The sequence below is a fragment of the Colletotrichum aenigma genome, assembly GCF_013390185.1.
Source record: "Colletotrichum aenigma strain Cg56 chromosome Unknown KSG_Cg56_contig36, whole genome shotgun sequence".
Classification (NCBI taxonomy): Eukaryota; Fungi; Ascomycota; class Sordariomycetes; order Glomerellales; family Glomerellaceae; genus Colletotrichum; species Colletotrichum aenigma.
Window position 1 is genome coordinate 5735 of NW_023500942.1, and position 15057 is coordinate 20791.

The 15057-nt window shown below is 52.1% G+C and overlaps 4 protein-coding genes across 4 annotated transcripts; 3 read left to right on the forward strand and 1 right to left on the reverse strand.

The window, feature by feature from the left end:
* Window positions 1–671: 671 nt before the first annotated feature.
* CGCA056_v015120 (uncharacterized protein) lies at window positions 672–1310 on the forward strand (the record flags this gene model as incomplete). The annotated part of the gene is made up of 1 exon (XM_037330361.1): window positions 672–1310. One exon carries the CDS (start codon window positions 672–674, stop codon window positions 1308–1310), a length of 639 nt encoding a protein of 212 aa, XP_037171247.1.
* Window positions 1311–6024: 4714 nt separating this feature from the next.
* On the forward strand, window positions 6025–6430 carry CGCA056_v015121 (uncharacterized protein; the record flags this gene model as incomplete). The annotated part of the gene is made up of 2 exons (XM_037330362.1): window positions 6025–6302; window positions 6361–6430. The coding sequence occupies 2 exons, from the start codon at window positions 6025–6027 to the stop codon at window positions 6428–6430; spliced, it is 348 nt and encodes a 115-aa protein (XP_037171248.1).
* Window positions 6431–9499: 3069 nt separating this feature from the next.
* On the forward strand, window positions 9500–10135 carry CGCA056_v015122 (uncharacterized protein; the record flags this gene model as incomplete). The annotated part of the gene is made up of 1 exon (XM_037330363.1): window positions 9500–10135. One exon carries the CDS (start codon window positions 9500–9502, stop codon window positions 10133–10135), a length of 636 nt encoding a protein of 211 aa, XP_037171246.1.
* Window positions 10136–14047: 3912 nt separating this feature from the next.
* On the reverse strand, window positions 14048–14628 carry CGCA056_v015123 (uncharacterized protein; the record flags this gene model as incomplete). The annotated part of the gene is made up of 2 exons (XM_037330364.1): window positions 14048–14477; window positions 14576–14628. 2 exons carry the CDS (start codon window positions 14626–14628, stop codon window positions 14048–14050), a joined length of 483 nt encoding a protein of 160 aa, XP_037171249.1.
* Window positions 14629–15057: the final 429 nt, after the last annotated feature.

A 15057-nucleotide genomic window follows, 5' to 3' on the forward strand; every position in this document is an offset into this window, starting at 1 on the left:
AAGGCTAGACCCTGGGCTAGCTTACAGATAGACCTCGGTTAGCACATTAGGCTGTGTGCTGCCGTCCGTTGGTGATTGCGATGCTAAACACCTCGTTTCCCGTCCTTGCGTCTCTTAACAAAGTGGACGAGTCCCAACCTGGCGAAAAGAAACGCAGTCCACTCCGCAGCGCGCTCCATTCTACGGCTTGATTTGAGGCCGTAATAGTCCTCTAGCGAGGTTGAGGATACGGGGTTGACGTTAGCGACGTCATCAGCACAGGCAGACCGAGACCGCTTCCCCCCAGGACGAACGGTGCACAGCTTGATGAGAGATTCAATATTACATCAGCATGAAGAGGATTGGGAGGGGGCAAGTAAGAGAGGGGACACCCCGAAATAGTGCTCAAGGGTTGGGGTTCTAGTCAGGCTGGGAGCCAGCTTGCGCTCGCGTTTGTGTGTTGCGCGCGGGTGGGTCGGTGGGCCTTGGTCGATCCGGACATCCCGCGAGGCGGATGGTCTAACGGAATAATTACCCACCTAAATGATAACATAAAAAATTGCCGGGAGGGGACACCAAACCAGCATCGCTTTTTCAGATAGGTAATGGTCAGTGAAAAAGAGGATAAGTCCAGACTCACATGGCCCGTCCTGTTACTTATATTGAGGTGCTTATAACAATAGACTCTCACTATGAAGCCCACACACTTTCTCTGTATTCCACTGGTCACCCGATTGTCGCGGCCTGGGCTGTCTGCGGAGTTGAGCGCTCTTAAGTCATACATTACTAGTGCGGACAATATCAGCATCCCCGCGTCCGCTGTGCGTCCCCTCAGCACTATCCACCTCACTTTGGGAGTCATGAGCCTTCCCGAGCCCAAAGACGTTGAAGAGGCGACCCAGGTCCTTCAGAGCATCATTCCTCTACTTCCCCAAAGGCCCATCAAGATCTCGCTCCTTGGCCTAGGAACCTTTCCTGGCATAGATCCAGGACGTGCCGAAATCCTCTTTGCGCACCCCACGTGTCTCGACTACGACTTCGACGCGCTATGCCAAAGAATCCGGCATGTGTTCGAGGATGCTGGTATCTTCGACAAGAGAGGCTTCAGCTTATTCCTTCACGCCACCATCTTAAACGCCAGGAAGACCGCCGACGGGGGGCTCATTGACGCGACGGAGATCCTAAGGAGCTATCGGGGACACGTATGGATGGAAAATGTTCCTCTCGAGGAAATCGGGATTTGCCGGATGGGTGCCAAGAAGAAGGGGGGTGATGATGAGGAATATCTGCTCGCAGCTTCCATCCCACTCACGACTTCGGCTGATAGATGAAATGTGAGGTGGAATTCTGATGTAAGGTAGAGCAGCCACTTGCCTGCTTTTACCCTATTAGTTCTAGATATCTAGTAGGTCCGTTCGCTAAGAGACCCCTTCAGGATCGGGGACAGTGCCACTGATTACCAGTACAGCGGCTAGTCCTCAGGTCTGAGGGTTAGTTGAACCCGAGCATGAGGTGACTTGTAGTCGGATGGGACCTCTACAGGTCTCCAGCAATTAACTTCGTGAGCATCCTCGGACCCTTTCAGCTCATCTTCCTCCGCGAATACTCGTTAAGTTTAGGACTAGTCACCTTGGCCCCTAACCACTTCGATCTAATTACCACAGCCTTCAGCAGCAATGATGCCTGCGTTTATTGCATCCCACTGCACACTAACTTAGGCATTGTATCCCCAGCGAAAGCAGGCAGCATATGCGAGAATGCGAATTCGTTTCTTGGACCTCGCAATAATGCCGTGATCGTTTCCGCCAGCTTGGCTCCTCCGGAGCTAGATGGGTACTTCCTCATGAGTTTCAACAGTCCTCGGCCATCCGTTGCTAAGCGGACAGAACGATATGTCTGTCTTACAAACGGACAAGCTACAGCTACTACAGCTCTAGAAAGGCCGTAACATATTTAGGCTAGCTGTCTGTTCTTTAGCAACTCCATATAGAAGCTACTATAGAATCATCATGTAGCGATTTGGAGAAGTCTTGTGGTCTTGCTAGTAAAGGGCCTTTGATCTGCAGTTTTTAAACTGATAATGAGCTCATGAGGGTAGTCATTGGTCTTTAGTGTTATCCTAATCTGAAAGTTGCTTGTTCGATTCGTCAACAATACCCGTTGAGTTGTTAGCTGGGTTCTCATTCAAATCCCACACAAGTGGACAACATGGCTGCATTTAAGAGATAATAGGGTTCATTTGTGGTACTTTGAAAAGATGCAGCTTCTAATGACTCGTCCCTACTTCAGGCGTGTCTGCTGAATCTCTGCTTAAGGTAGGACGAGTAGAAGGTCTTAGAAATAGCCAGAAGACAGTCGTTATTTAATAACAGGTTAGGCCTGGCTGGCTTCAACGACCCAGATCCTTTGCTATGCGCTATAGAAAGCAACCCTGATACGTTCTGTTCTGTGCTAGCTCTTGATGGCCGCCTGAAAATTTCTAAGGCCTCAAACCAGGAGTCGCATTGTGGGTCTGACGAGGTGCATTTGATTCTACAATAGGACCCCAACAGTAACAAAGCTGCAAGCTGCTATCCTGATGGTCTTGTGGTCAGCGTTGAGTGTGCATCATGGAGACAGGTCAGCAGCCACCTAGAGATTCTCTCCTGTTTTATTGCTTCACTTCTGGTGAAGAAGGCCATGAGTAACCTCATAACCACAGGAGATATCATGATATCTATAATAGTATGCCCAGGCCTCTTATCACTGTTCGCCCAGGCTCTCAACCCTGCTGGTACGGTAGAGTGATAGCTAACAGTATATATGCGGAGAGTGCCAGAGCTTACAGACGTACTCAAGCAACTTCCACCTCTAACGTATATACAGTCTGCTTCCTAACCTACTAGTGAATATGCAGTATGTGATGATGAAATTGGGCGTGGGAAGGAAGTGATACACAGTGTCTAGCAAGACTTAAGCTGCGGAAACAACCAAGACGAGAGCCATACGTCAAGAGGAACATCTATTAATAAGCTGGTTGGGCACCCAGACCGTTAGTGATGATATACCTGTATTGTCATTCCCTGCTCTTTCGCTACCTACATAGCTGGGCGCTAAGCTGCATATGAGGACCGGCTTTGGCGCATTTTACGACCTCCTGATGCCCCACAATGATAGGTGCCAGCATGATGAACAGCAGACTGGGGAGCATAGGACTCTGAGGATATTGTTGCGGCGAACTAAACGGTGAGTCGGTGTGGGTGCAGGCCGCCTTGGGAATCTGGCCATTAGCCAGGAGAGGCAGGCACGAAAGGATTGAAAGCTATTCTTCTCAACACCGCTCCCAACGCAATCTATCTTACCTTACTTTATGACATGCTGAATAGTAACGGTCGTAGCTGCCGAAGATAGACAAACGATACAAGGCCGTCGCAAAAAAAAAAAAAAGCGCCTGAATACGTTCGGCCTTTTTCGGTGGGAGTGGCGATCGGCTCGGACCGGACTAGGGTTACGCAACAGCGCGTTTCCTCGCCGCTGTCAGATGCAAGCCGGGGACCCCGTCCCACGGGGCATATTACGGACTATGGCTTATAGCACGGCCGCCCGGCCAACCCCCCCCCCTAAATTAGATCTCCCCCTTGTACCCAGGCACCCAGGCAGGCACCTCCTCCTCGCAGCGGGGTCTTGCTTGGTCTGGGCTGTTCCACTGGCAGGGGTGGCTTGTGGAAACGCAACCTAAAGCCGAAACTCAGAACCAACGACATGATTGGTCCCCCGGGCAGAAATCGTCAACGCGTCCCTGAGCATCCTTCTCGGCCTTCAGGGGAGATATTCTGCACGTAATGCGCGCTATTTCCCCCAACGCGACCCAACGCGACCTTCCTAGCGTAATGCGTCAGTCTAGCCACTGACGTCCAATTACTCGGCTTATCTATAGGTAGCTAGCGCGCCCTATAGATGGGGTGAGGCAGGGTTCCAGATTAGCGGGCGGCTTTTAAGACATTGTTGCCCTGAAAGCAAGATGGTCCCCGGCACCTGGGATGCAAGTTGTTGCCCCGAAGGCGGGACGTCGCCTCTGTCAAGATCGGCATTCTCACTGCAACAGCAGAGGAAGCATACAGGAAACTGCTATGCTAGCCTAAGTCAAGGGCAGCAATGAGATATAGAAGTCCTTCTTTGCCTTGTCATTTGCGCCCATCATAGACCTATAGACCCTTTGCAGGCAGAGATGTGCGTGGCCAATTGTAGTACGTGCTCCTATCGAGTCGTCTTTGTTGTCTGAAGAATCAGATCATACATTCTGCACCTGTCCACAGTATGAATCCTGTTAGCCAGGCCAAGGCTCAAAGAAGGTATGTGCTTTGACAGAGAGCTCAAAAGTCCAATAGGCTTCCTTAGGTATCAGAAGCTAGTAGTGAAACAACATCAGAAAGAAAAGGCTAAGAACAGCCTCAACTACGCCCGGTAATCAGTGTCATAATAGAGACTTTCAACAGAGCTAAACCATAAACACTGAAGTCGTCCTATAGCTCTACTAGTAGGGTTAACTACCCGCTGCACCTCACTAGGGTTAGGAGTGAAGGCTGAAGCTTCAATATACACTGGGCTGCAGGAATGTGATCCGCCGCGTCACGTTTAGCTTTCTTATCCCATTGACTACTGCATAACATCGGAACCTCAGATACAATTCCTACTCTTCGCTCAGCATGCTATTCTTGAAAGGGTATGGAGTTGAGGGGAACGACGGAAACAGAATCATATGAAACCATAATTATTTACGACCCCGCATCGAGATCTACTGACGTCATATGGCAGTCGATGGGATAGATTGGAGTTTCAGCTGTAAAAGTAACGCGCAACCGTAACATTCGGAAAACGCATAGGTGTAGTTACCCTTTGCATAGTAGCTAGCTAGGCAACTAACCACCTGGCCCTGATCTGGCAGGACTGTTATTGTGAAGGGGCTAACCTTAACGCGTGTGGTTTTATTCACTTCCCCCTTTTTTTTTTCTTTCCTTTTTTCTTCTTTTTTTTTTTTTTATTTGTTCCCATTTCTCAATCTTCAAATCCTTCTGCCTCACCCTTTAGCCCGCAAACAACTCATACATAGTAGTATTCTCAATGCTTATGCAAAGTGCAGACCGTACAACCTACAAGCGCAAACATCGTCAAGTCCGGCAGTCGTGTAACGCTTGTAGTCTGCAGAAAATACGATGCGGTAAACAGCACCCGATATGCCACCGGTGCGCGAAGAAGGGGCTGTGCTGCCAGTACAGCATGTCTATGCGTACAGGTGAGCGTCAACGACTAGCCGAATTGTACGACATGCCGGGGAGTAGCACAGGAACGTTGTCATCATTCGCAGCTCCTCAGCTAGTGTCACTATCGCTCAGCACGACGGAGGATCCCTCCACCGAAAGCCCGACGAATCGCTCTCAAGCCTCGTTTGACGACGTCAGGAACTGGAGCTGGCTGATTGACACAGCATCTATGTATTTACTGGAGCCTAGCCTGGAGCTTGCAACAAGCGAAGATCCTTCGACTAATAGCATAGTGTTAAGTTCGCCTAGCAATCAGAACACGCCGTCCTCTCCGCAGTATTATCCGAGACAGCCTGATGGGAACTCCGATATCCCATGTGCGGGAGATACTCGACCCACCGAAGATGTAGGCAACAGTATCCAGGACGCCAGCCCACGGCCGCAAGTGAAGGGCGACGCCCTTAATCCCGATAGAACACGCCGTGTATATGACTGCGCCACTGAGGCTCTGAGCCTCTTAGAAAACCTCCACACGTCAGCGAGCGGCTGTCTAACGGTTGTACAACGCCCACCTCATCTCGTCGCTATCGAGGGAGACTGCAAATCCGGGCAGAAAGATATAGGCGATATACTGTCTGAAAACAGAGAGGCACTCGCCAGACTTAACAGCCTACTAGGCTGTCCATGCTCTAGAAGGCAAAACATACTTCTTTTGACGTACCTGGTGATTGCTAAAATCGCGGACTCGTACCGCCTGATCCTCGGGATCAGCGACAGCGCCGAGCCTGCAGCAAAGCATTCCACTATGGAACAGTCACCTAAGATAACTTTGACGACTGTCTCGTGTATCGGCAGCTACCCCTTGGACGATAACAGCCAGAAGATTCTCAGCGCGCACCTGGTCCTAAGGCAGGTTAGAGATCAAGTTCAGCCTCTACTGAAAAGGATACGTCCCGGCCACGGCCATGTTCCCGACTCACTACCACCTACATACAGTCAGTGGTACCCATCGCCTTTGAAGCCTCTCCAGTCGACGTTACCAGTTCATCACCACTCTCACGTTACGGGCATAATCAACCAAGTGTATGCCGACGCTAGTAGTATCAAAACTGGGTGCTGACACTGTTGCCCTATATCTAAGTAGGGTCATGACGCCTCCAGGTCCTGCGCCCTCGTCGCGGATGAAAAAGCCCGTCGTTCACGGTTGTTAGCAGTATTCTCCTCAACAGGAGGCAGGGAATCGGAGCGAAACTTGTAACCACCCGATATTATGTCACGAGAGCCCGCCTTTTCGCTCAAGCTTGCCCTTTTACGCAGCGTTAGCCACTTCAGTTTCGTTCATTAGCTACCTTAATGTTTAGTAATATGGAGCTCGTTCGTTCTCAATACTATAGCGATTGGGGTGGTGTGGTGGTAGGGTGGACAAGCCAGAAGGTCATATGCCCTCATACGCCAGTCACTTATTAGTAGAATTCATCGGCAATACGAAGTATAGTAGAAATAAACCTACCGTGCCGTTATATATAACGCTGGTCCATTGTAATAGGGTAGCTGGACGAGTCTAGGAGCTAATATCTTCTTTTCCTTCTCAATCTTCTTTTTCCTGAAGTGGCTTTCTGTCCTTTCACTTACTTCCTTTTATTCCTATCTTCTGCCCCCCCCCTCCCTTTTTCTTTTTCGTTTATTGCGAGGAATCCCTTACAATGGCCACAGGCACAGGTTCCAGTCGGGCTTGATCCCAGTATAGATGCTACGCAGTGGTGTTTCCTAGAACAGGCTTCCCTTATACTATTGACCTACTAATCAGATGCAACCCTGTAGACCTAAAATGATTGCTATCATCTGCTGGTTCTCACGTGCTCGACATCAAGGTCCTTAAGCGCCACGGTGAGCCCCTCTTATTCCTGCAGTTCTGCAGTATATATATCCTGTCCCAGCCGCTTACCTTGCGACCTAGGTAGACGGCTGCTCTACTGTCACTATTACATACGTAGCAATCGATTACAGTATGCCCAAGCAGGCAGCTCCTGACTTTAGACACCCATCTGAAAGCGTCTCAGACGCGCAGGAACACCAGGAACACCTGCCAGCCAGCCCTCAGACCGGCTCACCCAACGCAGTAACGATGCCCAAGGACGACGCTAATACAGGCGAGGCCTTACGGCTACTGCTCCCGCGGTATCGGCCGGAGGGGGCCAGCAGCGGGTTGTGCCCTCAAAGCGAGGCCTCGCCGCTCGCAACATCCCCGAACGCTTGGTGCGGCCCGCGACAGCCGCACCTGAACGCCAAGCAGCGGCGCGCAGCAAAGCGACGGGCTCGTTTCCACGTGCCACACGGGCGAACATCTCTAATAGAGGAAGAAGCTAGGGCCTGCGACGACCTGGCGCCGCCCCTTAGGGAAAGATTCTCAGACCCGGTTGAGATACATCGAAGTCTATCGGCTATCCCCGTCCATCCTCCCCCAACCCATCTCCTCAAACCCCGCCCGCACACCGCATACGACCCGTTGATCTGCGACTTCATATCCCTCCTGAAGAGTAAGAATGTCAGCTGTGCGCTCTGCGCCTTCTATAAGCGGGGACGGATAGCAGAGACGCATAAGCTGAAGAGGTGCTCACATCAGGCGGAATCATCGGAAGCCCAGGGCTGGTTAACAATGTTCCGGTCGTACCGTGCCCGCGGCGGCGGCAAGGGGGCGCGGTGCCACGCCTGTCGGTTCCCGCTAACGCTCTGTTGGCGGACGGTCTACCGGGAACAAATGGACGAGTGGTACGGCAATGAGCAAGAGGCGCTGGAGAGGGAGGATATACTATGTAAGGAGGTACAATGCGTATGGGTAAAGGCCGTGCAGCGGTTTGTTACAGCATGCATGATCGTAGAAGGCATTGGTGCTGGTACCGGCGTGAGCACCCTGGGTGCAATGGTCCTGGAGGTGATGGGCTGGTCGGACTGGTCGGGTCTGTTGTCGAACGGGCCCGAGCATATACGTGGATGGCTAGAGGAGATGGATGAAGTGGATGGGCTCTGGTGCCCGCGACTCCTACGGCTGTTCTGGCTCCTAGCCCACTGCTGAATAAGGTAGTATAGTCAACTACTGAAATCAAGTTGGAATTCTTGTTTCCTTCGGTCTTCCTCTTCCCTTTTTTCTCTTTTTCCCTTTCTTCCTTTTCTTTTTCTTTTCTTTTCTTTTTCATCTGCCCTCTTCCTTCCTCCCTCAGCGATTCTTTCCCATACACGCGGGAGCCATGTGAGAATGCCCCCTATCAGTCAACAGCAACGTGGAAATTTAACTTGAGCCTGACTAATCGGGAAGTCACCTAGCAGCATCTCGGCAAGCAGGAGCGAAAGTGGAGAGAAAGGCACTATATAACTAACTACAACTGCCTGCCCTTACCTGCGTACTTGCCTGAAACACCTACTTAAACACCAGGCTAAATCCACACTCACACTCACACACTCCCACATCTGATGCCTTTGTATTAGCGTGGAGCTAGCTAATGAGCTGGAGCAAATCAGAAAACCTACTATTGTGCATCTCCTACTACTGCCTTATAAGGCCTATTAATATCTTGCGAACAGTATTGAGTACCTACCTGCAAGGTACCTCAGGCAAGCACCTACTGACCTAAAACATCACCCTCTTAATTCTCATGCTAAAACTGTTGACTGCTTAGTTTACCCTCCCTGAAGCGGACCTGCCTCAAACACGAGATATTCAATGCTTACCTGTCAACAACGCAAGAGATCAGGAAACTACCTAGTACCAAGAAATACCTCCTCACCTCCCCATCGCCCACCCTACAGGAGCGAGCGTTCCGACCAGGAGGAGCAGCAGGAACGAGCGCGACACGCTTCACATCAGCAATCTACCCCTCCTAACCAGCATGGACAGGCTCCCCGCGGAGATCGTCGACCTCATCTTCCGGAACATCGCTAGCCCTGGAACCGGCCTGCGTCACATCGCCCCGTTCCTCCGATGTGGTCGACGATGGTTCGAACACGCCGTCCCCTTCGTCTGGAAGAGAGTGTGCCTCCTGGCCATTACACAAGAGTGTATAGACAATAAGAGGAGGGCCCTGTAACCGTCACAAATCGAGACACTCACCGGCTGGGACGGACGGAAGTGCGGCTGCGGCCTTTGCCAGGCGAACGACCCACCAAACTCACAACCTCGCCAATACCTCCTTCCCCATGTGGACCTCACCTCGATCTACCGACTCCCATTCCCAAGGCTGAGGCAGATACAGCACATGAGGTTCAATGACCCAACGTTACCCGAAATGATCGAAAGACTCCACACAGCAGATGGCAACACCATCACGAGACTGGAAGTCAGCCAGTGGCATGTCGAGTCCGCCCTCCCGGACTTCGTATCATTGCTGACGAATCTCTCCCAACTCCGCGTCGACCATCTGGCATACCATCACGACGAAGTCTCAGTTGTGCAGCCAGCGTGGGACAAGCTGACGTCCGCCAGCATGTTCCGAAACCTGACGTACGGATGTGACGAGTCTGCGATAATCATACACGCCCTGTCCGACTGCCCAGAGCTGAGCAGGCTGCGCATTACTATAGAGCCGGCCATCTCGAGCCTTCTGAGTCCCCTACCCCCAAACCACGCGGATTGGTACAAGCGCCGAGGTCAACCCTTCAGATCTCTCACCAAGCTCGACATCAGACCAATGAGAGAGTGCACCTCCCTGTATCAAGAGCTCGCAACCATGTCAGCCCTGAACTCGCTCACCGTACGGTTCAGGCCAGCCAGCATCTCGCCCGCAATCCTCACGTACCTGTCGAGAATGACGCAGCTGCAGGAGCTCCGCCTGATTGGAACGTCTCGCGGTGGACGGATGGGGCTCTGGAGCCGTGGGACGTTCCCCCCCAACAACGCTTCGGATGCGATCAGAGAGGGATGAGCCAACTCAAGACGTTCCAACTCAGCCTCCCCGGCGTCTACTCCCTCACGCCCGGCCAGGGAAGCCGCCAGCACATGTTGGAGTCGATTGCACGCAACAACCAAGAGATAGAGGAGCTGGTTCTCGACGCGAGCCTGCGGCTGCCAGCAGCATCTTCTTCCTGGCGGCCCCCACCACCAAACTCGACACGCCACGACACCGGGAAATCAATGAAGATAACCCTCCACTCCATCAGCATTCCAAGGGAAGGAGAGCCTGGGCCGGTCGATGAGGGCGTAGCGGAGGTCGTCAAGCAGCTCCACACTATATTCCCAAAGCTGCGGTCCCTGTTCACCTCCGCGGACGAAATGGAACACTGTGCGAACCGTAACGGTCCGTTGCGAGGGTCGGGTGGGTTAATCAAGCCATCTTCGTCGCTTGCGGTCTAGGCGGTCTCCCGAATTGCGCATATGGACCTGCTGTTCTCAAAAGACCGACCGATCTCAGTCGAATCGAAACCGTCCCGCAATGGAACGCAGGCATCCACGTTGCATCAGATCCCTTGTCGGATCGTCCGCCCGGCCGCCCGCCCGCCCTGTGACGAGCGAGAGAACATACCCGCAATCGAGAGGGGAGTATTCGTGTCCGAAGAGGAGAAGGAGCGACCGCAGTTCGCGACGTAGGCACTAGGTAGGGAGGGCTTGGGGCACGTCTAGGGAAGTGGAGGATCAGGGCATCGCCTGCATATAGGGCAAGGGTATCATAGCGGCCCAACCGAACTTCATAACACCTAATAAGCCTTGGACCTGTACATCTCAATCCACGGCGATGTGCGCAAGATTTCATTCACTCATCGTGACAAGTAGTAGGTAAACGCCTGTGCTATCAAGTCGAACCGAAAGGCCTGTTTAAATTTGAAGGCCTTGACAGCTAAGCCAGCCAGCCTACGAATACAAGCGACCGATATAGGTACAACCAGCCAGCAAAGGAGCTCTGAGGAAATCGGCTGCTCTACCTCATCTGACGCGCGGTATAGAGACAGCACCAAACAGCCAGAAGAAGGCCCCAGCCCCTGGGAGCGGAAGAGAGGAGAGGAGAGGAGAGGAGGGGGGCTATCAAAGCCAAAGCCGGCTATTAGAAGTGCTCATTCGACTTGGCCCATGACCGCACCCCTTACCATCTCAACGACTGCATACCAACTTTGCAATAGCTAACACCACTAGCCCAGGCCAGACAAGAAAATGGCTTGAGATCAGAATGGAGAGTTAAGGTAGCCTTATAAGAGCAGATGAGGGGCGATCACCCGGGGGCGTAGGCTCAAACCAGCAACCCTAAGCATAGCGCACACACACGCACACCCTTCTTCCAAGGATGTCTTCCAAAGCCTCTCAGCAGCACCCGCCACGCCTTCTTTATAGAGGTTGGTTCTTTGATATGACACTGCCAGCTGTCTATTCTCAGAGCCGAAGGGGGCGGGAGGCTCGGCAAATCGCTATTCGGAGAAAGTCATGCGGTTTTTCGCCGCAGCTAACCAGACGCCAATTAAACAGCCTGGAAGAAGCATCCTTGCCGGACCGCGACATCGCAAGTCTCTCATTAGAGACACCTAGAGGCGTCTTGACCAAGGCATTGATCTAAGGTATCTAGCGTTTAACCTAACACCGCTGGGATCTGAACAATACCTTAGTAATGGACCTCAACTTTCAGCATAAGCGAGGCTTTCTACAGCATGACGTTGGACTAGGACGTGCGTATTACTCAATGCCCTATAGTAGGATGGAACCCTTTATTTTCCTTATACCTTTTTGCTTTTTTCTCTCTTTCTTTTTCTCATCTTTTTGGGTTTTCTTTTCTTTTTCTTCTTCTTTTTTCTTTCTTTTTTCTTTTGGTTTGTTCCCCCCCCGATATCTTCCTCCTACTGTAATCATCCTTCTTTGGAGTTCTTTCTTGTAGCTGCTGATATAGTCCTTACGACACCGTCCGGTTAGGCAGGTACATGATACTCGATTTGCAGTTTTCCTGCGTTCTTCACAGACCGAGCCTGATTCTAAATGCTTGCTTAACAGATTAAACCCCCCAACCCCTATCATCATTGTGAAGGATCCTGGGCGAAGCAGCTCATAACTCTAAAGACCACTAGTAGTGATTTCTAAAAACCAGATACTCTAAACCTGGCTCTGTAGATATGGTCCGGCCTCCCTGGCTAGGACGTCAGTTACATATAACCATGAGATGTGCCTAGCCTAGACGTCCATGTCGCATTTCAAGGTAGCGTCGAGCCCCGCGGCCGCCCCTTGCCCATAGCTTAACAGCCATGGAGTATGTTATATGGTCCTCTCGTCCCTTGAAGAGCCTCAGAGCCTTAGATCCTCACTTGTGGAAATTCAACTAACGACGTAGAGATAGCTAACCTGAGCCGGGCGCGGGTTAGGCAGTTAGGGTCATCATGGTTAGGTCGTTCGGGTTATGGTATATGTCCCTATCGTCTTAAAGATTGTGGCTACCAACTAAGCGGTGTAGGGTCAAGTATACAACCCTATGATCACTATTTACACATGTTGCTGATTTCTCTCAGCTTAAGTCTAGGTAATCCTCGGCCCAGACGAGGAATCCCGCATTGGGTTGATGCTTATATAAGCATGCATTGCATGTAATCATCGCTCGAGTCCCATCTCGCTCATGCCCACCCTCACAGCACGCTGCAGTACCTAGATATGCACTCTTTTTTTTTTCACACTTTGGTTTGTGTGAGGTACCTGTTAACATAAGGTACAACTAGTTAGTGTAGGAAATCATAAGGCCTGTATCCAAGGTAGCTGCTGCCTGTAGGTACGCATTCTGTGTGCACGTTCTAATGAGGGCGCGCAACAGGGGCGAGTGAGACCAGCCTGCCGGCTGTTAGCCTGGGCAGCCTAGACGAGCTCGCCCGATCGTCAATAGAACACCAGGCTTCACACCAAGCAGACCAGTCCATATAACGGGGAAGCCGAATAATCATTCAGGATCTCCCGCCAGTAAGATTCAAGGAGTCTGCCGAACAAGCACGCAGGTCTTTTATAACCTAATCTAAAAGCAGGTATCATGCCTTTTCTGTACTCAGCCGGCCGGATACTGTAGTGGACGAACACCCTCCATGCCAGTCGCAGCTGAAACAATGCAGGAGAGTCACCAGGTGCTGCATGGCTCAGTGGTATAATGTATCTAGCCTCACAGAGAGCTAGCTCCCTCCGCCACCTGGTGGGTATACAAGAGCACCTGCAGCAGCACATGTGTGTTTTCCAGCTCGTAGGCGACGAATTAATCCATAAAGGGTGATATCTATAAAGCAAAGTAGTTAACCCCGGCGCCCCTCCTTGTTCGCCGCGGCTGCTGCGACCCTATCTCCAAGCCGCCCATATGCCAAATGTGTAAGCCATAGATAAAAAAGTATACAAGCCGGGAGCACGACAGCTCGCCTTCTGGAATCAAAAGCAGCCGCCCCACACAACCAACGCCATTCCCCGCCGCCCCCTCCCGGAACCTCGCACTCCTCTCCTCGGCGGCCTCGGGCGGCTCCTTGTACCATGGTGCTAGGTCCTGCACCTTATTAACCCCTCTAAGCTTCGGAACAGGCCGAGAACCCTCCGCCTCCTCCTGCGGTCCCTCAGAAACGCTTCTGTCACTGATCTATCGCTTTCAACGAGGAAAACCCCCGCAGCCCTTTCAACCATGTTCGTGCAGATGTCTTCGCCGTCGGGGCGGTGGCGCTTAGCCCCGACCCGCAAGACGAAGTCTCGCGACAGCTTCGCTTCGTAGTGCGTGTGTAGGGCCATCGTCTGTCGCGTGACAATGTGCCACGAGTGCGCGATGGCCTCTTGCATAAGCCTATCGTCCGCATGCCCTCTCGAGAACACGTCAAAAGACGAGGTGTAGTCGTTAAAGTAGGCCTGGTGCTCAGCGTCGCCCCAAATCCTGTTCGTGGCTTTGGGCGTCCAGCCAAGCCGTCTGCCTTGCCTGGAGGAGCCCAATAAAGACCTCCTTGAGCAGGATGAGCATCGCCCGATTAAGCAGCCTGTCAGACAGAATGATTGCCTCCGCTACCGAGGACAGTGTCATGCGCGAGGCGATAGACATCAGGCCCTGCCCGCTTGGCTTCCCGTTAGCCCATGCGGCAAAATACCAGTGGTGGACGAAGGACAAGTAGGCATATACGCACTCAGGCCGGACGTCGTCGTCGTCGCTAAAGTCTACAGACCTGTCGAAGCCCTCCCTGTAGAATCCCATTATGCAGCCTTGAAAGTACGACGAACACTCGACGATGATGTCGCGGTGGACGAGGAACGTTGTAGAGTGGCACCGTATTATGATTAGCTGCGTTGTGTCCCTGTAGGAAATGTTAGCGAAACCGCCCAGCCTGCTGCTACACCTTAGCCTACTCCCATGCTGATGAGGAGGCGGCGTTCCCGATACGTAGTCTCTAACCTGCTCTTCTGGGCTGCCGCGCCCTTTGCGAAGTCGTATAGTAGCCGCACCATATCGCCTTAGGGGAACAGCACAACAGAATAGGTGTGCGTGCGTGTATGTGGTGTGTGTGTGTGAAGAGAGAGAGAGAGAGAGAGATGGCCTAGGTGACGGCCGGCGGTAAGGTACCTAAGGTATGTTGAGGTTGTATAGTGTAAGGTGCCTTAGCGGTCGCTTGATGTGGTGGTGTTAGTGTTACTGAGGTGGACAGTGCAGTTGGTGGGAATAAGCGGCTCTGACCACCTGCGGGCTGGTGGAAGGTGGCTTTGGTGCATTAGAAGGAACCTAAGGGTCATGGGATTGCAGAAGATGAATGTGAAGTTGGGAGGGCGGGAAGGGTAAATTGCGAGGAGGCGTCACCTTCCCGACGGGAGAGTTGCATCCACTTGCTCTAACCAACGCCGAGATAAAACCACAACTGCAAAGACGACGCCGGCGGGAAG